This window comes from Aptenodytes patagonicus, chromosome 2 (genome assembly GCF_965638725.1).
Source record: "Aptenodytes patagonicus chromosome 2, bAptPat1.pri.cur, whole genome shotgun sequence".
Lineage (NCBI taxonomy): Eukaryota > Metazoa > Chordata > Aves > Sphenisciformes > Spheniscidae > Aptenodytes > Aptenodytes patagonicus.
The window spans coordinates 150,496,156-150,523,731 of NC_134950.1; the positions used below are offsets into that span (position 1 = coordinate 150,496,156).

A 27,576-nucleotide genomic window follows, 5' to 3' on the forward strand; every position below is an offset into this window, starting at 1 on the left:
TGGGTAGGTGGGGGACAGCTGGAGCAAGGCACCCCCATGGCAGGGGCGGACATGGGCACAGGCAGCCCCCCTGTGACCGACAGCCTCTCCTTGTCCTGCTTTGGTGCTCCGGACTCACAGCTCAGGCTTCTGCTAATGGGCCAAGCGAGGCTCTGTGGCTTCTCTCTGAAAGGGTGGGAGCTTATGGAGAACTTGCACAGGTATCCAGATAAGCAGGAACCCTGGTAAAAGTGAGACTTTATTTGCCTTATCGAGGGCTGGCCCAGAGCCCACCAAAGTCAGCAGAAGTCCAAATATTGGGTCTGTTCTTGAATCTGTGTGGGTGTCTTCTTGGCTGAAAGCTTAGCTGCTATCAGTGTATTTTATTTAGCCAAATCACAGAAACAAAAGTAAATGCAAAGATTTCTTTTTCTGGCAGGGCTTTTTTTTGTTTCTAATTAAAATGTTTAGTCTTCAGAAACTTCCTTATTTGTGTTCTACAGTTATACTGCTGAGTAAGAAACAGGGGGTCTTTGCAAAGAACGAAGTGAATTAGTTTTAGCTAACTGCATCTGAAAAGCAGAGCACGTGATCTTTTGGCCTTGTTCTGAGAGTAACTCAGCTAGCGTTTTGGACAGCAAGCTCTCTGAATATCAGACCCAGGAAAAAATGTCACAGATTATTAGAAACGGGATGGATGGGAGCAGGCTTTACTGGAAACATTGGCTAAGCTTACATCGTAATTGCTGTGCTGAAGCAGTAAACAGCTGCTGATCCTGTGATCTTTCTGGTGAAAAACAAGCATTTGTTGTAGTTATTTTTCAGATGTATGTTGTTGTTTGCATGGTATTTCAAATGTCCTACTTGGTATTTATATTATTAGCTCAGTGTTCTACATTACAATAAATGTGTTTACTTATTACAGAAGTACTGACCCTTAAAACATCTGCTTCTCAGCTGAACATCCACGGCTCAGTGGGTGTGGGTAGCTTCTGTTAGCCATTCTTTCATAATATTTTGCAGTCTTTGGCAAGCAGTTTAAGTCAGATTCTGACCTCACATGCACTCCTGTACAATGGGAATAGCTGTGCTTCAGTCAACAGCATACTTCTAGTTTTATGTCAGTGTTAACTGAGGTCAGAGGACGTCGCAGTGAGTGGGCCACAATCCTGTCTAATTTTTGCCCGGCGGAGTTCTTTAAGCAAAAGACACAGAAACTCTAGTGGCTTCAGACTGATGCCAAAGTCGCCCTCACTCTTCTAGAGACAGAGTGAGAGCAAATGATACCGTAGAAGGTTAATCAAATTGTTATGAGGAATAAAGGGGTTTGTGCCTATCAGCATCAGCATGAGAACCGTAACCGCAGTCTGACGGGCTTGGAAGAGCAGTGGCTGGCTGGAGTGTGCCTTTCGGTCTTGTGCTGTCTTTTGCCTCTACCAAATACTGGACCTGAGGGGAACGGCCCAGAAGTTTCTTTTGGAGAGGAGGAAAGAGCTTCAATTGCCTCATGAACTGGGGGATGGGGACACACGTCATTTCCTGCAGCAGGGAGAAAACTGTATTGAAATCTCTGTGGTTGGTGTTGAAATGGGGAAACAATCATTTCAGGGCTTTGGTGTCTTAGCAAAAAGTCATCGTTTTCCTCCTTCCCCTTATTCCCAGCCTTAGGTTAATATTTCTCAGCCCAGTCTCCCTTTTTCCCATCCCAAGTGAATTTTCCATGGTCTGCAGTCCGTGCCCACTCTGCCCTTCCTGCTTGTGGCCGCCCCTTCCACTCCTGATATCCTACTCCAAAGCTGTGGAAAGAGTGCCCATCTCAGACCTCCCCCTCTCCCAGAGCCCTGCTGCCTCCCCTGCCACTGGGCCACCTAGGAGAGGGAAGATGCTCAGCAGTTCAGAAAACACTGTGTTTGCAGGCAACATGCCTTCAGTCTTGTACTGGTTGTGGTTAAATCTGATTAAAATGTTACAAGGAATCAGTCATCCTCTATAGCTTCTCTCAGAGCACAGCCTTTAGCATGTGCTTAACTCTTTATGCAGTAACAGGAAGGATGGGACAGTCTTTTTCTTCTGTGTTTGCAGGGCATCTACCATCCTGGGTCTTGTCAACAGAGAGGGAACTTAGCCATTATGATCATACAAGCAAAAAATAACGTCAACCAACCGTAGGCCGTGTGGGTTGGTATCAGCTGGGACTTCCACAGTGGAAAGAGTCCAAAAGTGAAAATGTGGTATGAATTTAATACACACAGCATCCCCTAGAGGTTTGTGCTGCAACTTACGGACTGGATAATTGAACAGTCCTTTTCCATAACTGGCTCCTGTTACGGATACCATCTAGTAATCATTGTAATAACAATATATGTTGGAATTAGTTTGTAAAATGAGTCATGGCTTAAACAATATTGGTGATATATTTTGGAAAATGAGTCTTGCTCTGAAATAGAAAAATGTTTTGCAAAACTATTTAGCAACATATCCTTTGCAGATTGGTGATAAAATTGAGCTATTCTGTATTTCTGTTCATTGTTTTATCACCAACAAACTCTATTTCCCAACTGTATTTATTACTATTTTTAAATGGATTAAACTGTTGTATTTTCTAGTACGTATGTTTAATTGATAGCACTGTTTCTGTGAATTGAATGGGCTCTCCTAAAGAACTTCAGGTCATACAAAATGTTTATGCTAGATAACGGATATCCAAACCAAAATGCAGTGAAAGTTGGCCTGCACAATACATGGAAACATCTTGATATGGTTAATTTGACATATAAATAAACCATATTCACACCCTGAATGAAACCATTACTAAAGAAAAGTAATCGGTGTTTCATCTCAAGCTTCTTTTTGATGTGGAAGACAGTTTTGATATTTCCAGGCTGTAGTATTTAGTATGCCTCCTTGTGTAAAAGAGGAAAACTCCTGATAAAGCTATTCTGATGTTGTTGATGTCCTGTGGAAACTGGTGATTGAGCATGGAGAATACAGCAACAGATGGTATAGCCCCACACGAGGTCTGTAAGCTGTGGAAATACAAAACTGCCAATCCTGAAATTGAAAACAGGTGGCAAAAATTTCACTTGGAGACTTGGCATCTGTAAGTAATCAGTTACTGTAAGAGCCTTGGTCAGACACAAATTAACTTCATTCCTGATTGCATTTTCAATAAGTAAAGGAGAAAGCAGCTGCATTTGGTTAGGATCACAATACAGGGTAGAAATACATAGAAAGTGTTTAGGATTAGAAGCACTTAATTTTTTTTTTTTTTTTAGTTGGTTTGAGTATAAACTGTTCATTAGCTTTTTTCTTTTTTTCTTTTTTCTTCTTAGTATTTTGGTTGAGAAAATAACATGTTTTACAACAGTTTTAGCAGTGCTTCTGGGATCAAGGCTTTTTCTCAGAGCTTTCAAACCGTTTCTCACCATTCCTACATCACTTTCTGCTTCTAAAAATTGTAAATAAATAAACAAACACAGGACATCTGGATTTGATTTGGGGGTTTTTAGTTTCAAATAAGGAAAAAAAAAAGCTGTTTTGACTAGAACTGAACTATGCTAATGGGGCATGTTGTGTTCTTGAACTTTGTCCTTTCTGGCAAGTCCTCCTTCTCCCCACAAATAGTAGTTACCTAACTGAAAATGCCGATGGTGACCTTCCTAGCAACGACAGGGAATTTCAGAGCAGGCAATGTGTTAGTGGGTGCTAGTCTGTGAAAAATGAGGCTGCCTGTATGCCGAATTGAAGTTTAGAACACTTTCAAAACATCTAAACAGTCGTTGTTATTATTGTATAGGCAGCCAGCCTACCTGAATGTCTTCCGTACAGAAGGGGAAAAACCTTTGGTGTTGATTACGTAGTATATTCCAGGTTTAAAGGATTTCAAGTTAGTTAGGACAAAAAGGTTTGATCCATTTGGGAAACTAATCCAGTAACATTAGAGCCAGAGCAGTCTTCAGAACTGCAGTATTCAGGAGGATTTAAAAGTAGGAGTGATGATCTCCTCCACCTGATGTTGTATGAAGCATATAGATTTGTAAGAAGGTAGCAGTACCTGTTTTCAGAAATGTGGGAGTCTGTTACAGCTGAATTCAACTCCATTTTCCATGGCTGGATGTTTCGGAGAGGCTCCCACCTCCAGTCAGACACCATGCCCTACTAGAATCAGCTTGACGTCAAAGGGACTCTGAGCATCCACAATTCCAATGGAATCATTAGATCTTCAGGAGGTTGCATACTTGCATTTACCTATCCCAGAAGAAGTGATTATAATTCTAAGTCTTGAATTATGTGTGGATAGTGCCAATATAAAGAAGAAACTGAGCTTACTAATGAGAAGAACCAGAAGATCAAGAGTTGGTGGATGTCTGTGGGGACATGTTTCTGGATGGCATGATGTTCAGAAAGTGCTAATAGGTCACCCTGCAAAAATTATGCTTCTTTAAGATGCTTCAATCAGGCACCTGCAAAATGTGAAATGTTCAGTCATGTCGAGCTATGCTGGCCAAAGGGTTTGGTAATACAAATCGTTCACAAATTCATGTTTCAACAGAGATGTTGCCTCATGGGCCTACTTCCCAGCCTGTTTGCCATTGCATAGATCATTATCCTCTTTCTGGCAACAGAAAACATTCCTCTGGCAATTGCAGCAATTGCTTACATGGAACGATAAATATCAGATAAATATTTAATACGAGTTTAACTTTTTAAATGTTGTTTAACATTTAACAACACAGAGAAAGCAGCATGCTGTGACTAATCAGCTCTCTGCAGATGACCAGCAAGTACTCCTAATCACTGTCATGCACAATGTATGGCTTCCAGATCACTTTGAAGGATTTAAAGTTGTCCATTTCTTGGGTATATGGTGCATCTTGCAGTAAAACACTACTAGAATTCTGTCTTTTTCTGAGTTTTCTAGCATCTGAGTTTTCTAAGAGAGGCAAGACGAGCCCACTCCATGACTAGCAGTTTTATGGTGTTGCTGTATGTTAGATATCATCAGTAAATTACCTTCTTTTTCCTGGAATCTAGACATCCCACTGGACTCAATATGCACAGTCATTTTATTCCAGTCCCTATGTGCATGCAAACCACTTTGCCATTTTGCCATTACCTTAACTAAGTGATTTTCTTAGTGATATATGTCACATTTATTCATGGAACAGTAAGTAACAAATTATAATATGCATATAAACTGTTCTCTAAATTGAAACATGTAAGTTCATTGTCCACATGTTTGAAGGGTGTGAAATAAGCCCAGTGCTGTTGCTATGCACTCATAATGTAACACATTCCTGATATTAAGTTCAGATATGAAAGGTCCTAATTTTAAAATTTTAAAACCAGAAATAAGATTCCTTTTATGATACTGAGAAAATATATGACAGCAAAATAGAGCTCAGACTTGTCCTGTTGCTTATCAGAGCACTGATTTTCTGACTGTGCAGGACTCCACGCAGTCTTATTCTCCCCTCTGCTGCTTTATCTTCCTCTGACAGGTCACTGAAGAGCATAACATCTAATTTCAGACAATAAGGTTGGGAAGAGGTAGCAGGCAAGCGGGGCCAAAGCCTGCGGCTGAGGCTACAAGACAGTCTCTGCATGCAACATCACCTTTTCCTCTCTGCTCTGCTCCTCCTCCTCCCTGGGAGCTAGGCTAAGCAAAAGGGATGCAACATGGGGTCTGACACCATGCCTCTTCCTGGGAGAGCACAGGCTCATCTGGAGAGACCAGGCAGCTGAGGAAAAGGGAGGAGATGATCAGGGTAGGGCTGCAAAGTGCTGATTTACTGAATTGGGGGTAGAAGGAAACCTGAGGAAACACCTAAAAGGAGGATTTCCTTGTATAGGTCTGTAGCTGCTGGGATGGAGCTGTGAGGGCTCCGGATGGTGGAGCCTCTAATAAAAGCCGGCATTCAGGATATGGGAAGGATAACTTAGGTTGGATGGGGAGAGACTTGCTTTGAAGTCCAAGGACACTGGAGGGAATAGTCTGCCTGGGTTATTATACACTGCAGGGGGGAGGGAGGGGGTGTCCAGGATGGGGCACATAGTGAGGAGTGTGGGCACATGCACAGGTAGGGGGAGGGAAAAAAAAACCACAAGAAAAGGCAAAGGGAGATTCAATTTACAAATATTTGAGTACCAGTGCATTACAGACCTAAAAGAAATTGTTTCAGCTGATGCTTGTGAAATCACTCGTATTTAAAGCTTAAGCTGAAAAACAATCTATTGATGAGCCCACGTTTCTTGTGGAGAAGCTGTCTTAATGACACCGAAAGTTTTCTCCCACAGCTTTCAGTCTCCTTACTTCAGCAAAACTGATGGGAGTAATAAAGTAAGTTGTTGCTTTTTCTCTTCTTACTGCATTCATGTGAAAGGAGGAGGCTGAATGTGCTTTTATTACTTTTCTCCTCCAGGAGTAGGTAAAAAGTGATACACGTTTCATCCTTTTTTACAAACAGATGATACTAGACAGATGCTTAGAAACAGCTTAGCTAAATCATGTGAAGGGAAGCATACACTGTGTGGAAAACCTGAAGCTTTTGGCATAACCAGGCAGAAGTGGAGATTAATTTGGGGCACAAGAAGTTGTGAGTTTTTGGTTTCCCGTTAATGGAAAAGAGCGTAAATGGCCACTAGGAGTTATGCAATAGAGTTCAGTTAAATAACAGGCCTTTGAAAGGCCCTGGTTCATGGAAGTGTCAGTGGTTTTGGGGGTCCATTTAGAGCCAAACAATGTGCCCAAATGTACCAAACTATGAGAAACTTCCACATGACTGACATGAAACCAGAAAACTCAGATGCGATACATGGGCTGCAGAGGCAGATTTAGTCTTTGAAGCAAGTGGGCATTTGCTCTCAACACTGATTAGTGTTGAACAAATTCTTCCTCCCAAATTTGTTTAAGGTTACAAATGTGATAAAGGACTTGAGCACCTACAAACTCAGTGTTTTCATGACAAATTTGTAGCTTTCTAATTCCCAAGTGGAATTAAAGCCTTGTGTTAGTTGCTTACTGTTAATACTTAAATTGCAATCCCAAACACCCATTTGTGGATCTGGGAGTTACCTGAAAATGAGAAACAAAAACAAGCAATACCCATCATATGTCTGAAATACAATTAGCTGCTCAGTTAAGGGCTGCAAGAAGAGACCTAATTGCCTCAGGATCAGCGTGTGCAATGCACTTCTGAGAGTGGCACTTGCAGTTGGTCTTTGCAAGAAATGAGAAAAGCTCTCAGTTTGTCTTCTAAGTCCAAGCACTGGTGTCTTGTGTTTGCATAGTATCCTAGTGGTTATGCACTCGCCAGGGGAGCGGGACAGAGAGTTCAAGGCTCCCTCTACCCTGGAGGAGGTCTTCCTAGCAAGATGTCCTGCTTTTGAAGTTGTTCCAGAAAATATTGAAGACTAATTGGAACAAAAGAGACGGGGCAGGATGGACCGTTTAGAAAATCCATGGGGACTGTCACTAGCCCTGATTTAAGAAGAAAAGAGTTTACTCTGCATTTTGAGAGACGGTTCTGGCACAGTGAGCACGTGGTTTCCGAAGCTGGAAAGCAGGAGCAAGTGAGCTGCTCAGGCAGCAAATAAAGGTGGCCAAGCCAGCTCTTAGTAAGGTGGGGACAGGTAGTCTGCCAGAGTCTTTCACTGACTGAGCCTGATTGCATCCTTTACTGCTAGATAGCCCAGTCCTTACATTTATCTGAAGGAAAAAAATACCATAGACCAGGCCTGTTAACTGTAGTGGGTTTGGAAGTGATGGGTCTGTGGGACATACTGCACAAGGAGAGCCAGCCTCTGCAAGCTTAGCAGTCGCTTGTCCAGGACACCTAGACATCCAGGAATTGGTAATTTATCCCTCTAAAACTCAGATATGGAATGATATATCTATAGTGACCGAGTTGTTTCTCTGCATGAGTAAATGACGTGTACGTGTTGAGGAAGGCAGCAAGAAGACAGATTAATTTAAGATTAACTCCTCAGTGGAGTGGAACTGACAGCCCTGTGGAAGATGAGCAGCTCTAGGGAGTCCCATTTAAGTTCACCAAGTTGAGACTTGCATGAGATGTAAGTGGTTTGACAGTGTGAATATATGTGGTACGGAGGCAGAGTTTGTGCCCTGCTACTTCTCTGCATTGAGCTAATTAGGAACAAAATCAAAATGACTATGAATATGTTCTTGAGAAATTTAAATATGATTTCTAGGGTCATATTCTGTCCAGGAATCAGGTAAATCTTTGCATTATACTCTTACAACACTGAATGAAGTCTAACTGTTGTTGAATCAGTTCCCTGTTGCAAGTTGTAAAGAGTTCGTTTCCAAACCTTACAGTTGCTGCTGTGGCTCTGGATGGGCTGTCAGCCAGTCTGTGGGTTAAAACCTTGGCAGCAAGATGCATCAACATAGAAATATAAGACTGCTGTAAAAGATGTCTTTTCGTGCAACTGGCTAGTGCTTTACTGTCATTGAGTCTCAAGGACAGAGTATGGGGAATCACAGCTGACTGCTGGCACTGTGCTTTGTTTGGAAAGTAAAAAAAAAATAGCATGTTGAGACAGCGTTAATACGTGCTTGTTAGGAATAAAATCTGTAGTGCGTAGAATGAGAAGAAACAGGGGTGAATTTTCAAGTATATTTTATGGATATATCCGTCTAACAAAATAGGCCACATTTTGACTGACTTACTTCCCCAAATGGTTCTGTACATGGAGTAATCCTGTCTTTGATTAATAAGCCAAGAGGAGGTAAACATTCAAATGTCACTGTGTCCAAAACCTTTTAAAACCCACTATATTCACTCTTATTTCCAGATATTTTTCCCTCTTTCTTCTTTGAATTTGCTTTCTAACCAGTGATAATAAAGAACCCAAGCAACAGCTTGAGCAAGTCACTGAATAGAAGTGTAAATGTTCTGCACTGTCATGATTACCCAAGAAGAAAACAAACCTTCTTGTGAAGAAGGTCTCTTCCTCATAGAGCCATCCCTTCAGCTCTCTTAATGCACTGGGCAGTGTTTGCATGCATCTAAGTCACTGAGTCTACCAAGTCTGAGCCCCTATAAGCTCAGCTTCATTTACAAAGTAAGCCCCTCCAAAGCACTTAAGCATACTTGTGGTTTTTTTAAGAAATGTACTGGACTGTCTTGTTCTGTGTGTTGCCTCTATTGTTTTTTACCCTCTGGAAAGTAAAATAACACGCTCTTCATGCGATGATCAATGTATAATGATCTTCACGCATTACGTAATGTCCTATCTTCCACTTAGAAAAGCACAAGGCACAGCAGAGAGAGATGTAAATCTGTCCTTTCGTAAGTGTAGAGTGATGTCATTTGGGCTAGCTCATCCCTGCACAGCTTCCAAAGCACCACGTGCTTTGTAGCGCGGCAGTATCCATCTCTGCCTCCTCATTAAGAAAATGCACAGATGAAGCGTACGTACACGGCATGCTAGCAAAGCCACCCCAGCAGGAGTGCTGCAAAGCTGTTAATGTTTTTTCTTGGAAATGTTGTGGTAGAATTGGAAGGTGTATAATAAAGAAAAAAACCCACATTTATTCAATCTTTTCCCAGAACATGCCTATCCAAATAACTAAGTTCCACGCAAGTTCCATGTATTAAAAGTGGATGCCAGCAATGCCGTTCCCTCATTTTATTTAGGCACAATGGAAGTGCATGTAAGCAGTGTCAAATGTAATATATATATAAAACTATGCTTTATTTGTAAATTTTAAAACCCCTTTATAGGAGCTGAGTCCTTCCAGTCCTGTTGGTTAGTTAAAAACTGTGAAAACATGCCCTTTCTGCACTTTACTCCCCATATCTGCACAGTCCACAGTACTAGTTTGTCTGTCTTTTGGGAGAAGAGAAAGGCAATATTAAATACTTCATATATCGGGCAGTCCAATTAAACATTTGCTAGATAATTTTATTGCTTTGACAAGTTTCAAGATTGATGCAATATTTTCTCTTCTGTTTCCCTGGTATCTCTGCCAGTTTTCAAATGGATTATTTCTTTTCTGCCAAAGAATGTCTTTCTATCATTCATAGCTCTAACTGGCTTAATTCTTATTTTTATGTCTCTGCTTCTTGATAGGTTTTATACAGCTGTTCTTTGACTCTAAATACATATCTACAACAATTCCTCCTTAATGTACAATTTATTTATTTTTTTGTTCCCACATCAAGTCTAGCAATGTAGATTTTGTGCCAGAGCTTAAGAACAGTCTCTGTTCTAATTTCCTCCCATTAGTGTGCTAGAAACATGGTGTTTTTCTCCAGCAGATCTCCTGAGGAAGCTAAAATGAGATTTTTTCCTGAAAAGAAGCTGAAGGCATTATACCCATTTTAATTTCAGTGACAAATTTAATCTTCGTTTGATAAGACAGAAAATAGTTTGCCCCTGCACAGTAACAGAGAGTCTGGAAGAAATAAACAATGGTATTTCAGTAATAAAATAGTACATAGCTATTATCTAGCGCTTGTCATCAGTAACGCAGAATATGTTTAACAGACAAAGCCAGTATCATTATCTGCATCTTACAGATAGTAAACGTGAAGCATCGCTTGAGCTATTATGCAAAAATACTATAAAAAAATTAAGTGACCCAGGCTTTCATGGTACATTTTTGGTTCCTTTTCTAGAATCCATCTCTACACCATATATATTTACTATAGTCACTTGGTTTTCTCTTGTGCTTCCTGGAAAATTGAAAGGTTCTGACTTCTCCAGTGGTTGGTGTTACAGAGGGCCATATCTACGGTACTGACTTACTGCATCAGGCTAGGTTGGAGCCCTTATTGTTTAAAATCACTATTATGTTTTCAAAAGTCCTGAAAATACCTACTTAATGCATATGGATGAAAATGGAAGGCAATAGATCTTTTTAAAGTTTTGTACTATTCGTTTGGAACAAAAGATACAGAAATAAGCGAACTGGGTAAATGTATAGAGAAATTTAAGTTGAACAGCAATTGCAGGTTGAGGGTGAAGAGACATTGAAACAAGCTTCACAGCTCTTCTTTTAAAAAAATTATCATTGTCATTTCTTGACCATCCCATCTCTACAGAAAAAGCCTCAAGAATAAAACACAGTAAGCATAATTCAGTGTATCTGTAAAGCCAATAAAATTAGGTCAAAAACATTTTGAGAATTTTAAAGTACAAATATTTAATGTATTTCTCAATCATTGCTGACCTAAACATGTAACCCCACCACATAAGCCCAGTGAGACCATCTTTATTTTTCCTGACCCTTGGAGCAACTCCATGTTTGAATGTGTCAATTTACTACTTTTACTTTTTGCAGGACGTTTTATGAAAACCCTTTCTTGACACCATAATGTAGTGAGTTCTGGCACTAAGCCTTCACTTTTTATTAAATGAATTAATTAATTCCACAAATGATCAATCTATTTACTTGGAGCTGGCATGATCTTTCTAAATCCTGAATCACTGTTGGTCTAGGAAAACTTCATGTCCAAAAAATGAAAACCGATATAAAATTTCCTTATTTAATCCATAATGAAAATGAAGGGGGTTAAATTTTAAGTTCTGTCTGAAATCACTTTGTGCATTTTAGTATTGAGCTGAAGGAAAGCCCAAATTACGTCTCCGCAAACAGTTGTAAATTTTAACCTTCCCATCTTCAAAAACTTTCCTTTACCAGCACAGTGGAAGAAAAGTCATGCAGTTGTTTTCTTCAGCTCTTATAGTGTCAGATACTATTGCATTCCTCACTACACATTTCTGGGCAACGGCAATTGCTTGTTCATTTTCCAGTTTTCCAAATCTGAGCTCTGTGAAACATCTAATACCGCAAACCATTTCCTTTCTACTCCTGTGAAAGGGCAGAGGGAACTGAGGACGCAGCAGGAAAAACATGTCATGTTTCAGTCGCTCTGGGGCGACATTGCATGATCTGCCTTGTTTGAAGGTGTTCGGGTTGGTTTGAGTTCTGAGCAGTGGCACTCTTTATGTAGGCTGTATTTTGGCCCACTGCCACAAACTCGGTAAGAAATGAGTTAGGAGCGAGTAAGGGTCTTAGGAGTTTGTCCCTATTTACAAACTTGTTAACAAGGTGATGACAGTCTGTTGGGCACTCCTGACAAGAGAGGAGAGGAAAACCTTGGTCTGTGTGTCCATCAGAGTTTGTTGTATCTGATGAGGTGTTGCCACCTTTCTTCTGTTATTTCCACTGCACCGGGTTGCTCAGATTTTAGTCTGTGCCTGCGAGGTGATGTTGCATATACATGTATGTATGGGTAGCTCCATTGTGTTGATATGTGAGCTTTGTTTTCCTGTCTGTATCTCTTTGCTTGAGCCACCAAATCCAACGTGGTTGTCTTTGGTGTGAGTGCTGACATTGATCCCTGTGCCTGACTCGAAGTCAGCCTGACAGGGCTACCCAGGAAGCCAATTACCCTCTGATGCTGCTCCGGCACCAGTGAGTGACAGGCCTGTGGAGAGCTAACCGATGTTGTCTTGGCCAGAGTGGTGTCCCTGGAATTGCTGCTCTTTGCCTCTGTAGTCTATAAAAAGTCTAGCGCTGTTTGTGCTAATCTGTTTTTCAAGCAATGGATTTGCATATCTCTTAGCTCCTGGCTTTTCCTTGGGCTGAAAATGAAGATAACCCTTCTACCAAAGTTGCATTTGCCATTGACTGCTGGGAAGGCCATAAATTAGCCAAGCTAACAGTTTGACACATCCCAGCTATTTGCTCCCTTCTCCCTTGACAAGTCATGCAAAAGGAGTTCCAAACATATGCTGCAGTTCAAATTATGAATGACTATTTCATTTTTGTATGCTTTTCTCTGCTGCCCAGAAACAGAAGTTAGTCCTAACAATGTGACTGCAAAATTGTCCATCTAACTTTTTAACTCCATTTTTGTCATCTACATATCTGTGCACATTGGTGCATGTCTTCTAGCTGAATGGATTGCTTCCTCGTTCTGGTTAAGCCTGAATCTAGAGGAGAAGCTGACCCACCATGGCACTGGCATCCTTGTGATGTTCTAGTGCACAGGTTTGCTGGATCCTTTACGAAAAAGAAAGATGCTTTCAAATTGGAACTGTGAGGTGGGCACATTGGAGATGCTAGTGTCCGATGTTGGCAATCGTGCTGTAATTCTGTTATCGACTAGAAAAAAGCCTTTATAAACTTTTGTCTAATGTGCTTAAATAAGGTACAGTTGGTATTAGTATTCTCTGGAAAACCTTTGCATCTACGTTGGAAAAGAAAGAATTTGCATGTAAATAGAATATTAGAGAGATCTCCATTTCTCTTAGCAGGACAATTTTTTGTTGAATTCTTTATTTTTTACTGCTTTTTACACAAATACTTTCATGGCTTAGCAAGGGTTTGTGATATAGTGAAGTTTGGACAGAAGATGCATAAATTACACATGAATGAACATTTTGACTCTATTGCTACGATGGTTAATCAGAAAACCTCAGATGATTTAAAACATGTTAACTTCCTGCTTTTCTGTGCTGTAGTTTGATAATCCACAAGAAAATACAATTATCAATATTTTGAGTTGTGTGCCAGGAACTTAAGAACGTTACAGACATTCTTCCTTTTGCTTTACGTGGAAACTTAGTATGTGATAAATATTCACCTACGTACACTTGGGTATCTGCATTGCTAATAATTATTGGAAGTGCTACTGGGAATGTGGATATGAAACCTATTTGTGTGGTCTGCAAACATTAAGTGGTGTTAACCATGCTGAATATGGGTAGCTGAAAGTAAAAGGCTGGGAGGAAGAATCCCAGCACTGTTCAATGTATCAGGAAGCACCTCTTTTCTGCTAATCAGGTGAGATTAGGAGTCAGGCTTCCCTTCTAAAATGCAAAATTGTGTGCTGGAAAGAAGGAGAGGAAAACAAGAACCGGGAAGTATTCCTTTGAGTAGGCTTAAATTTACAACCCTACTAGGAAATTTTTAGGGATCTCCAGCTGAAAAAAAGGTTGAAGGCCAGTGTTAATAAATGGTTGTATGTATAGCAAAGACCAAAGCTATGTGAAGAGAAGCTATACTGAAGTTACAGCAGCTGAGACAAGCAACACTTAAGGAGAAAGAAAACTCTTTACTTTCCCATTTTTCAATTAGAGAAACTATTTCAGCTATGCATTGTATACTAAGTTTAGATAGGCACTAATAGCATGGTTTTGAATTTTTTCATGCGTTCCATGAGGTCCAGCTCTCTGACCTGAAAGCTCTGGAAAATACCACATCAGTAACAGTACATCTGTGGAGTTTTAAATTAAATCAGAACTACACAATCCTGGCTTTTCTGGTTTTTTGTTAATAGGAATGCTGAGTAGTACTCAAATTGACTTTGCTATGTCTGGGTACCTAAGCCTATTAGAGCTTCTTCTTTTGCAAGGAAAGGCTAAACCAGAATCAATTCCATCTTCATTTTCTGTGGTTTCTTTTCAAAGTGATTTTGTCTCCCTGTCTCAGAAAGTGGAGGCTTGTGATAAAGGATTATACTTTGCATTGTTAGCGTAAACATAATTGTGTTTTTACTGTTCCAAAAGTAATACAAAAGATCTACACCTGTGGGATGCAGATGTGCATGAGACATGTAAGAGCCTAGTAGGTGTGAAATGTTATATGCCTTCCACTTCTGTTACCATCGGCGTTCCCTAGACTCTTGTCACTGTTTAACCCTCAGTTGTGAAAGCAACTTAAATCCATCTAGGTTGTGTGTATAAAAAAATTTAAGCACATCAAATGATAAGACATCTTTTTTTCCTTTTTAAATCTTCTTCTTACTGTAATGCCTTCAAATTCTTGATACTGGTTAGGTTTTTGATGATGACTGATATGACTGTTTACTGACCAAAACTCTCTCTCCCTTCTCTTATTACCCAGCATCTTCAAAACTGCAAGCCGCCTTTGAGGCATGAGTTGTCCTTTTTTTTGTTCTGCATGTATGCAGTTAGCAATAAACTTAGGTCCTGGTCCCCAAGTGGAACTGATACGAAGAGTAGCAAAACAAATCCATAATACATTATAAAGTTATAATCAGATTGCTTATAAATTCAACGTGCACGTTAAATTATTGTGTTTATGTAGCTGGAGAGTATGTGTGAAGCTGGAATTAGACAATATTTCCTCAGTGTTGATGTACACTAATCAAAGTTACAGTACTGTTACCAGTGGACTCGGACTCCTGACTTTATCAATACCATTTTAATTTACCAGTATGATTATATAAATAATTGCAAAATGAAAGTAAATCAGACAATTAAAAAAAAAAAACAAACAAACCTGCAGAAGTTACAGTTGTGATGCAGATAAAGTTCTAGAAGTGTGGTAATATGCTCTTTGGGACCACTTGTAGTGGTGAAAAATAATTATTGAATAGAAAGAGGTTGCGAAGGGAAAAGTCTGAATTAATATTGTTGATAAAAGGCATGTGTAAGGAAATTACCAGTTATGTTATTTCCCTGCAATAGTACCTATTATTATTGATACTAACTCTGTATTGGACACTAGTCTTAGTAGCTATTTATTGTACAATTGTAAGAAAAACATGCATCAAGGTGGTGGTATTATTTTAGATATTATTTGTTGTTCTGACCATACAATTCCACAGCAGCAGTTTCAGTACTGTGATCATACTCTGCCATCATTCAGTATTTTATTATCGTTAACCTCTGACTCCCTTTGCAGGCCACACAAATTCTCATCCCCTGTTCAGTGAAAATAGGATCGTCCTAAGCATCATTCTCACGCATAATATTAACATTCTTTTAGCAGTCTCAGGCAATCTTTAAAAAGAAAATGGCAGGGTGTGATCTTTTGTTGTTTTTAAAATCATGATCCAGATTAACACAGCTGTTTGTGTGCTAATTGTCACTGTGGGATAGTTCTTACAAATCATGTTATTTATGAGTTTGTTAAGAAATTTATCCTGTCATTATCATGGACATATTGAAAATCAAGCATATCTGTTATTTCTTTCCTAAATTAAGGTCAGAAGGATAGAATTGGTCCTAGTCCCATGAATCAGGTATGGCAGAAAAAGAAGTCTCTGTAGTGTTGAGCTGTTCATAGGCAGAGATAATTTAAACTGGAAATTGTTCTTCTTACATGAAGTAAGAAGTATGATTGATTTTGTGGTGATAATGGTCATTCAGTATATGAGCACTCTACTTGGAGAATCCTTTAAAGGAACGTTTATGTTTTGAAGAGTCTATCACTTCATGGGTCCAGTATTCATATCTTCCACCAACATTTGTCGGTTTCTCATCTTTACTAATGAAATGGTCATATTCATGAGACGGGCTATAGAAAGTTACTTAAGTTAAAGGAGTAGGATGGCATTTTCAGTTCCTTGACAAATAAAGTTGATTTTGCTGGCATTTGGGCTGTGGCAGATTGAGAAAGATGATACTATATCTCACAAGCAATCTGTTGAATAGAGGTTTCAATATGTGAGTATTTCTGGGCTTTCAAAGAAAAGTCTTGTGGATTATGGTGCATTTATGAAATTAGTCAAATTGCAGAGTTGGCCTAAATATGTGCAATCATGAAATGTAATTAACACGTTTTTCAGAAATGCAGTTTTGAAATTCTGATCTGCTGAAACATTCCACAAACCTCTGTTTGACCTCATGGAAAAGGGGGAAAAAAGCCAAAACCAGTTGAATGAGTGGTAGATTATTTACCTATTTGGCTTTTTTGTTTCAAAATAGGGTTTCTTTCTTCTTTAATTACATTGCTGTCCATAAAATTTTGCATGTTTCTTTTTCTTGTAAAGTGAGAGCTAGATCTTCATTCTAAATAAAGCTTTATGCAGACCAGACTTTCCCTACTAAATCAGAGCTGTCTTACTTGTCAAGCTCTGCCGTTTCATTTTGGTTTTATTTACTTAGAATTTTTCCCTTTTTGTTTGAGGGCACACTTGGCAAAGCAGAGAACCTGTGCCCTTGCCGTGGTCAGGCAGCCTCTTCCCTTGCTGCAAATCATTCTGGTATAGCCCAATCTGCACTTCCAACCTGTAAGAGCTACTTGCATAATTCACGATATTGAAGTAGACAAACTTCTCTATGTATTCAGTTGTTGTCCACTTTCAGCACTGATTTATGTTAATGATATAAGTGTTAAGCAGTGTGTTTTTGTAGTACAGGACACACATCTTCCTGCCAAAAACCTCAGATTAGCAGAGCCACCTCAAAAGTCAGGTCCTGATGTGCAAGAAGATACAGGTTTTGGTCATGTGTCCTCCATCAGGTTAGCTTAATACAGTTTAAAAGCTTGTTTAGTAATTGTTAAAATGCAAGCTAAGGTAGTCAAAAAGCTATTATCTGGGAACATGGTGGTTTAGGCAATAGATGCCAAAATCTTTCAAAAGTCTTTTTCCTGTGAGCATGTAAACCTATACAGAAGGAAATTTGAAGCACCTGTCTTAGATGTGAGCAAAAGTGTGTCTGTCTGCAATTTTCACCCATTCCCCTTCCCCGGTTTCCTCTCTAAATATTCTGCATAGGTCTTTCCAGTTTGTGTGAATGGTGCCCCTATTCCCTGAAAGCCTTTGGTGGTAATTCTGATTGATCACATCGACTACAAAGGGCTGAACTGGCCAACTGCAACAAGAGTTTCTGAACTTGCCAACAGTCAGTCATTAACTCCAAATCACCTCAGAGCAGTGAAAGCTTTTTATAGATTTGTCTCCCTCACCCCCACCCTTCTAGCTTTATTCAACACAGAGTTAAAATCTTAAAATTTAACTTAACCCAAGGGGGAAGGGAGCTGCAGACGTAATGATTTTCATTGCTAATTTTATGAAAACTTCAAGGACAAGAGCTGAAAGATCAGACCAAAACACCAGCTTAATTACATATTCATTGGAAAGTCCTGTAGTCTATTCTCACTGCTTCCAAAATACTACAGTACAATATCACTCTACAGACCTTCACACTGAGGTATTTGCATGCCAGTAACAGAACTCTATATAACACTCTTGTGGTTTGCACATAAAAATATCAGTTGAAAACTGTAGTTTCAATTTTAACTGATTTGAAGGCTTGTTGTAGTTCTGAGTCTCTCTTCATACAGGTTGAACAAGTTACTACTCATCTGTTTGCTAATATTATGATTTTATTATTAATCAGATATTACAGCATTTGGCTGCTTTCCAATTGATTTGAATGACACGTTCTCCTTCAGTGTTAATTAGGTGCGAGCTCCAAGATCTAAAAGATAAGAGAATAATACTTTGGTACATTTCCTCTAAAATGCCTTTTATGTGATTTATTAGCTACACAGAGATTTCAACCAGAAACATGAAATAGTTCTAACTTGTAAAGTATTGGAATTTTAGGTCTCTGAATGCTTTTTCTTCATAAGCTTCCTGCATTTAGAACTTGAAAAATAAATTATCTAACCATTATCTGGGAATTTATATATTTCAATTATATTTACATAAAAGGAAAACACCCTGTTCAGCTCATTAAAAAAAAAAAAAATATTTGTCACTTTCTCAGCATTAGAGATCTGTTGGGATAAACCAGAGACACCATGTTGGATCAGAGCTGGTCTGGCAAAGCCCATCGTCTTTCTCTCTCCATCCCCAGTAGCTTAAGGAAAAGGTTTAAGGAAGGAGGAAGCCTACAGTAAATTTCTCTCTTTATTCCCTGAAGACACATCCGGATTTTCTCTCACACTGTAGCTTCAGTTTCCCCACTCTGCCAGTCCAGGACAGTTAACTAGTCTAGTGGAAACACTTGTAGAAGCTTTCAGAGATAATAGTGAAAAAAAACCCCAAAGACTAGTTTTAAACTGAAAATATTATCAGTTCATCCTTTTAATTCTTGCTACTATTAAATTTAGAAGAATATAATGCATTCTGAATACAGTTAGATGATTATAAAGCTTCCCTATGTCAGTATAGCTTGTACCTGTAAAATAATATTTATCAGTGTAATGGTAGTAACAATATGGTTTAGAACATTTTCTATGTTTCAAGAGAAAAATCACATAATTAAAACAGTTGAAACAGGATAAAAGTTGTGCACTGATGACACCAAAGATTTCTCTAATGGGGAATGGCCTATGCCAAATTTTGCAGACGCTGTGATGTAATTACACTGTAAAAAAAAAAATTATGGAGAAAAATGTGTAGAATTTCCAAGCCAGTGGAAATACCTGAATGTGCTTATCTCCTTCTTCTCTCCAGCACTGTATTATTATTATTTCAAAAAGCAGTTTATGTTACAACACCTTAAAGTTTAGAAACCACATTCATTTCTATTCAGGATGTAGGAGAACAAAGTATAATTGCTTTCCTTTACAGACAAGGCTCAGCCTGAGGTGAATAGGATTTATGACCCTCCCCTAACTTCCGCATTTTCTATTTGCTAATTTTGGTGATTGCCTCAACAGGTTGATTGTTGACCACAAAAAGAGTAGGCTGCAGTGGGAGTGCAAAATGAGGGTAAATACGCTTTTTGCCTCTCTGCATGTGGGTTTTGAGCCACCAAGGGCAGCCAGGGAACATGCTTGAGAAGAAGGGAGCGGGGTCCTGCAGACATGTACCTGTTGCACCGTGACCCCCGTTCGTAGGTATCTAATGCTCCCTGTGCCTTGCAGTGGGTGCCGAGGTGTCTTAGTGCCACAGACCTGGCTGGGGCGGGAGGGCAAACGTTGCCTCCACGGATCCAGTCTCAGGCGTTGCGTATCACAGGCAGAAAGTGCCTATCTGTGATTGTATCTGAGAAGTTTGCTGTGTCTGTCAGCTTTCTGATGCCCTTATCCCTGTAACACCATGGTGAGTGCCTTCAAGCTGAAGCAGAGGGCAGCTTTGAATAGATTTTGATAAGGACCACGGAGGAATAAGTCAGCTCATCTGCTGAGCTGTCCCTCTGCATCTGGCAGCTGATTGCCTAATAAAACAGGGACTGTGGTGGCAATTTGTTGAAGACAAGTGTTCTAAGGCTTTCAAGAAATGCAAGGAAACAGGTTTCAAAAAGCCACCAATTAAAAGAGAAGTCGTCTGATTACTTGGGGTCTGAGGAAAGTTATGGCCTGAGATTGCTTATTTTGCTTCTCTATTAAATTCTGATTTCTCTAGGTGACAAAGCAGCTTCAGCTCACATTAATTTCAGTGTGGTTGAGAGTGATCAAATAGCTTAGGAAATAAGTTTAGTAGATTTTTGGGAATTTGATAGAAAACACAGAATCATACAGAGCCTAAATCATACTAGAGACTGTTTCTGTACTGTAACTCTTTCTGGTCTGTCAAGAAAAATGTCTGGCAGATTCTCCTATATCCATGACCCCTACACCTGTTCCTGCTATGATGCAGTAAAATCTTACTTCTTATTTAAACCTTTGATAGGTAATTTTCTATTTTTCTGTCTCTTCTGTACCGAGACAACATATGTGATGCTTAGTAGGGACCTTGGAAGTGGTGCCTTCCTTTGCTCAGAAGCTCCTGCCAAACAGAAGGAATGGAAATATTTCTACAGATAATTTATTTACCAGCCTATCCTTTCTCTCACTGTTTTTCTTTTACTTTGTCACTTCTCTTGAGAGTTCATTTGGAACCTCACAGTTCTGTTTTTTGAACAAGATCCCCTTCTTCATGGCACATGGAAAGCACAGAGCACCCCTCTACTTCTCCTTTGAGACCCAAAGACAGTATGAAAAGCGTATCTGATTTTTAGTGCAAAGTATGCAAAATTACTCTACCCCCTCTTGATGGTGTTAACTGAATAAATTAACAAAAAATGCTTTGATTGGCTTTTGGATTGAGCAAACTGGAAACTACTGAAGAATTTATGGTTTTGTCTTGGTGATAGTTTTACTAGCATGAAAAAGTTGTGAATAAGCATGAATAAAGTCCAAAAGGAATATGTAAAACACACCACCCAACTGCTCACCCTTTGCAGGGGACATAGTGGGCGTCTGCAGACTTCACACATCATTTGCATTTATCACTTATACAATGGGGCAGCTTTATTTTTACACTGGAACAGATGTTTATGGGAATTTCATGCCTCTCATAATGTTTATTTGGCTGCCTTTCACCAAGGCTTCCGAGCTCTTTCTACATAAAATCAGTAGCAAAATCTAAGTCTGTACCAGTGTTTCTCTGCCTCTTCTACTTTTGTTTTTTTAGATGATTAACTCATTTTTTTTCTTAGATTTATTTTATTTTGAAATGTGACACCTATGGGTAGGCAGGTATCAAAGTTACAAAAGTTACAGGAAAAACTTTTCCCAAACACAACATAAGCAGGAAAATAAAACATTTGGGATGTTTAGAGGAGTCTACAAAACTTAGTCCAAATTCTTGAATTTTGTAGCAGTATAATATGCTATCTCTTCTTTTAAACTCTTATGCTGTTGTAGAAGCTTTATCAGAGATATAATTGGCTATGCTATAGAGTCGTTCAAAACATTTATTAAAAGATTACTATTTTTATGTTTTCAGTTATGATTAGTAAACCAAAGTTCCACTCACTTATTATCTTGTTGGGTTTTTTTTTTGTCAAACAGGTGTGTTTTATGAAGTTGTTCAGAGCTTCCCTCGAGTGGAGGAAAATGCGCGAGTGAATTCACATGTAAACAGCCACAGGTGGAGAAGACACTCAGAGTCTCTCAAATCAGTCGACACCAACAGAGCTAGCATGGGGCAGGATTCCTCTGAGCCGGGGGGTTTCACAGATCTGCTGCTTGAAGAGGGACAGGACAACACCACCCAGATTGAGGTAGAAATTCAGTCCATCTATTTTTTTACTCAATTTGTTATCTTTGGTTGGATGTAAGTAAAAAATGAAGACATTGACTTCAGTGTGCTCAAACATTGATAGGGGAAGAGAACTTCATGGTCTTTGTATTTGTGACCCTGTCAGCACATGGAAGCCAGCTTTTTCTCCTGTCCTGGGGCTGGAGCCTGTCCTGTCTGAAGGTAGTCTCTTGAGGATGTCTGTCTCTCTGCTGGAAAGCGGTTATGGGAAGTCCCACGTTGTAGCAGTTCTTGCTGGAGAACTGGAAAATGAAGTAGTATTAAAAAAAATAAAATTTAATTATTTCTTAAAAGTTTGGGTAAGCACCTCCATTTGTGAGATTTTGCCTGGTCTTTATGGAGAGCGATATCCAGACATGAAGGGGAAAAGGCCCTAGAGATATAAGAAATTGGAAAAAATTCCAGCTTGGTCATTAAAAGAATTTGCCCGTACTATTTGATTGTTGATCTTCCAAAGAAGAATAACATGGATCAAATCATTCTAAATGAAATACTGGGACATCAAATCCATCTTAATGAAATCTTGGGACGTTCTCCCTCTGTTTTATGGTTTCATTCAACCTCTGATTGCTTGTTTAAAAAACTTTAACTGCCAGATTGCCCTCATATGGACGTAACGTAAATCCAAGTGAGTACCAGTTCTGTCTTTAAAGCTGCTCTCAGTTTCAAGCAGTGTAAGGACAGCAGAAGTTTACCATAATGATATGTTGTGATTGATTGGCGCAAAATGTCTCCACCCATGATAATTTGTGGGAATTCTGCTGTTTTACCTTAGTGGTTCTACATAAACACACTGGCTGAACTGATTTTATCTTTATACACAGATAGCAAGTGTTAATATTATAATTATTGTATTTTTACTGATTTTTTTTTTTAAGTATTAGGTTTGGGATTTTCTTATTAATAAAATCTACATCCTATCTTTCAATAAAATGCAGCTTGGAGTAAGCTATGCTTAACGTTTTCAGTCTTTATGCTCTGCTTCCAAAGCAACAGTGCTATTTATTTTTTCAGTTCTGAGGAGCTCACTCTCAGACAAACAAAACAGCTTTCAGATTTTGGGTTGTTATCTTGCACAATAACAAAAGCAAAGCAGTATAAAACGCATCTGTAGAGACAATGGTGTCTCTATAGCATGAGTCAAAAAATAATAATGCTTTCTGAGAGGTGTGGTTTGTGTTTGTTGTTTTTTAAGCTTTCCAGTTTGCACAGTACTATGTTTCCTCTTGCATAAACATGGAAGTCGCTAGTTGGTAAATTATATTTTTGAATTGCATGTTGATCTTATGATTTGTTTTTTGCCCCCTGCAATCCCCATCTGGCCGTACTTGTAGTAATTCACTCAGGCATAACCCAGATTGATCCTTCTTCTAATTATTTTAGCAGGTGAAGTGGAAGACGTCTCAAATACAGGAAGGTTCACGTAGTTGATTTTTCCATGGCTTACCTGTAGATCTCCATGCAATGTCTCCATTCAGTTGAGTTCCAAGCTCTTACGAAGCAAAATGGGTCAGAGCTCCCCCTCTAACACTCATATATGCCAACATTCAGGAAAAAAAAGAATGCTTGCAAATGGACTTACGTAGAATGGTATTTTTCCAGTGCCATCTTTCCTGACAGATTAATGGCATTATAGCGTCTTAACCTCAAAAGTACATTACCCTTACTGAGTTTACTGAATTCAGGTTTTGTGTTCTGTCACAGCCCTCTCTTTTTCTAAAGTCTTCGCAGCACAATAACTGAGTTGTGGTTTTACACATTATCGGATTCTGTTGTAAATCTCTACTACAACACACAGGAATTTTACAAGAAAACCTTGATGCCCAGCTTTGTAGAGGAGGTAAAGAGTATAACAGATATTCACAGTGGAAGAATCTGTATGTCGCAAAGTCTTCTGCAGCGTGGGAGCTTATCGGTAGTGCTTGAGAGCATATTGATTTTTGAAACCCTTCTCTGTGTGTTGCAGTTCTTGCTGAAGAAAATCCAGAGAATGAGTACTACCTGCCACTCAAATTTAATGACACTACAGAATTACAACATCCCTCCATCACAGATACTGTTTCTCTTTAAAGTATTTGCTTGGCATTGCCATGCAAATGTGGAAGACTTCTTTTACTGGAAGGCTAACAGTGATGAACATATCTTTAATTTTCACTTGATACTGTTTTCTGTTCTTCTTTATAATGATGAGTTTACTTTCTATCCAGCTTTAAAAAATCAAACGAAAACAAACACCCACACCTCCCCCCAAAAAAACCAAACCAAATAAACAACCAAGGACAAAAGGGAAGGCAGTATGCAGAAATTTCTGCAGTTCAAAAATATCTCTTAATGTTTCCTGTGTTATCAAATCTATATAGTCATAATGTGGAAAATAATAAAATCAACCTGTGTGGAGCATAGCTTAGTCCCACTGGCTTTTCTTGATATTTTAAGGTAATGAGACTTTTCATTCATGTTTTTCCATTGGAGTTATTGGGAGTTGCTCTGTAACTTCACAGCAGCACCATCCTGGGTCTCCCATTGTCCCTAATACATAGGCTGTTTTAAGATCAACTTGAGTGGAACATGAAATTCAGGCCTTCTTGAACAGCTATAGAAAGTGAATTGTAAATCAGTTTATCACATCTTTGCTGTAGCCAGGGTAGGCCTGCTCCTATATGTAGGAAAGATGATAATGGCCAGATTCTCTTTAGAGATGCTGTCTCTCTGGTCCAAGAGCTGGAGCAGTGCAGCCACTAGGGATGCCAGGACATTTGCTGTCTCTCTTCACAGCTCTGTTTTGCCTCCTCCATTTGTTTGGCACTGTGATTCAGGACTCATGCAAAATGATGGCTGTATTCAGGTGCTTTTTTGAATAAAGATGTTCTTTTGAACTGGACTCTCTGGAAGTGGAACTGCATTGCAGAGACTAGCAGAAGCAGTGGCTATAGCCATTTGATGTGCAGAACCTTCAGAAATGAGCAGGGCCTTGGGGAAGGAGAAGACAAGACCTCCAAGTCCTATTGTGTTTCTGGAGAATAGGAATTTTGTGGTCCACAGGTGCAGTGTTGTGGCAGCACAAACCCACAAAACTGGAGATGCCAAGCGAAAGGCAAAGGACAGGAAGAACAGGTTTCTGCTGCAAGCCAGATTTTCTATGCGTGTAGCATTTGTGGTCTTTCTGGAGAGCTGATAGCAAGCTGGAGATTATAGGGTAAAATCAATGTATAACAAATGCTTACCATAAACACTTTATAAAACAGTGTGACAATCTTGAAAATATTCCTCTCTTCTCCTAGTTTAGTAGGGTTATTATAATATGCAAGTTAGGGACTAGAATGTTGTAAATACAAAAAGGTTTTATTTGCATTTGCTTTATTTGCAATGGGTACTTTAGAGCCCAAATACAGAGGAGGGAGAATATGTAAGTCTCTGGGGCCATACTCCGTAAGCGGTTTATTAAGGTTTCATTCCCACTACGTAACATAGCCAGAGAGAGTGAGCAAGCTCTGAAGAGGGACAGGTGTAAAAAGGGTGAGATCCCATCTTGTACAGATGGGCACAAATGTTACAGTCCTAGAGAAATCCTCAAAGCAGATAGCCTTGGGACAGGTGGAGAAATAGGTTGTCAGCAGTCCAAATTAACTGCAAGGTCAACCCCAAAAAGACAGTAGTGATGAAGTGCAACCGAATTGGCTTCTTGGCTTCATGGCAAATGAAAGCATCAAAAAGTCTCCCTTTGAAGATAGCAGCAACCATGGCTAAGACCTATCTATCTTGCAGAAACGTCAAGTGACAACTTTTTTTTTTTAAGATATATTATTAGTATAGTCTAACTTTCTATGTACTTTTTAAGGTTTTCTCTGTAGTTTGGCTTTCCGTTTGGTAATTAAGGATTTAACCTTTTGCCTTCCTAGGGAGGGTTTCCTGTTCTAAAAGATGGTTAGTTCATCGTGCTTAAGGAGAACTCAAATGAATTTGAAGTTTTTCTTCCCAAGGGTCACAAAGCCAAACAATAAAGTCTTCTACCTGGAATAACTTCAGGGCTGTCAGAAGCTGAAGTGTTTCCCACTAAGCTAGAGGAATGTGTTTTTGAGTTTGGAAGCATCAGAATTGCATCCCGTATGCGCTAACTAACTAGTGCTCAGGACTGGCCAGTGCAATGGCAGCCTCCATGGTCCTGTGGGTGCCAGTCTGAGGGGGAAAATGCGTACCGCACTATAGTTACAGGGACCTCAAAGACAGAGAATATTGTGGGGCAGATTTGAGAAAGCAGGAGGGACATTCAAAAATGAAGTGCCATTTATATCAACAGGTCTTCTTTCTAGAGTGTTTGTTTCTTAAATTTCTGGGATTTCACAATCTTATAATTTCAAGTCTAGCTTTCCTTTTTTTTTCTCTCTTCCCCCCACCCCCCACTTCCCCTCCCTCCCATCTTTCTTGAGACTCTTTATTCTAGTCTTGGGGGTCAGGGTTGGTTTTTGTTTTTTTGTTGAGTAATCTACCGCTTTTGTTTATTGTGCTCAGGACATTCAGAAGTGCCTTTTATTTAGAATAAATAGAGCCTAGGAAATGCAATGTGTAGGGTGAAATTTGTTGCTGCAAACACTGTAAGTCCTTGAAAAAGCAATGAGCGTGAAAATACGTCTTAACAAATATGTCTAGTTTGGCACGTCTTCTTTCAAGCAAGGAGAAAAATAGGATAAATATACTACCTTTCTTCATACACTGTCATAAAAGAAATGTATGCTCTATAATAACTCACTGTTATTAAGTAAATGGCTTTAAATGTATTAATATTGTTAAAATAAACTCAGATTCATGGTCATGGTATGACCGACCCTTCTGTTGATCCTCAAAGCACTGTAGCCATAAAGGCAATGAAGGCGGGTAGCAGAGGTTCTTGTTGCCTGTTGCAATTTTGCATTTACTGGAAAAGGAACTGATCCCCAAAATGCATCTAGTACGGATGTTGGGTCCCCAGTATCTACCACTAAGGTATCCACAAATGCATTCCTGTTTTGCCACAGTGTTTGCTAATGTAGGCATGGCCACTGAGCACTGGAAAAGGCTTAATAATGCTTTAATATATAACTGTGCATTACACAGATGTTGCATAATAATTTTTCCACAGTTTGAAATATGCATCACTTTTCAAGTGATATCCTGTGATTATGGCTATGTAGAGCTATGTACAGAGGTGACTCTCCTTTTGTATTTGTATTTTGTATTTATAATTTTTTGTCTCTTTATCCCAGATTTTCTGTAAAACAGCTCCAGCTGCAGGCTTTATAGAAGATTTCTAGGCAGCTTGCTTGGTCCTTTCCTTCACCATTCTCTGTCCCTGATCCTTGGGACTGTTTAACCCCCAGTGAACAGTACAACACTGAAAAGTAAAATACAGATAAATTGAAATGGAGCAGTCTCTAATATATAGCTTGCATTGGCATTAGCAGAAGATTACAAACTTTGCAAAATAACTTTGGGACACGTGAATTACTTTTGAATTTGTTTGTCTTTCACAAACATCCAATATCAAAAAGAAATCCAGCAATAAAATAATAGATTAAATCATAGTCAGGCTCGAGCTGAGTGCAGCCATGTTAACAGTAAGGTTTTATTGCCTTGCACCGTGAAAAGAGTGAGAAAAACATAATTTTTCATATAAAGTCTTAGAACATAGAATCATAGAATTGTTTACGTTGGAAAAGACCTTTAAGACCATCGAGTCCAACCGTAAACCTAATGGTGCCAAGTCCACCACTAAACCATGTCCCTAAGCACCACATCTACACATCTTTTAAATACCTGAAGGTATTTAAAGAATGAATGCTTGCAACTGTAT

At 39.2% G+C, this 27,576-nt stretch overlaps 1 protein-coding gene across 1 annotated transcript in view; it reads left to right on the forward strand.

Moving 5' to 3' along the window:
• Positions 1–27,576, forward strand: part of PLXDC2 (plexin domain containing 2) — a 288,625-nt gene that overhangs the window by 110,557 nt on the left and 150,492 nt on the right. The window contains exon 2 of the mRNA XM_076331665.1: positions 21,500–21,711. Within this exon, the coding sequence (XP_076187780.1) occupies positions 21,500–21,711 (212 nt within the window). The remainder of the gene's footprint in view (positions 1–21,499; positions 21,712–27,576) is intronic.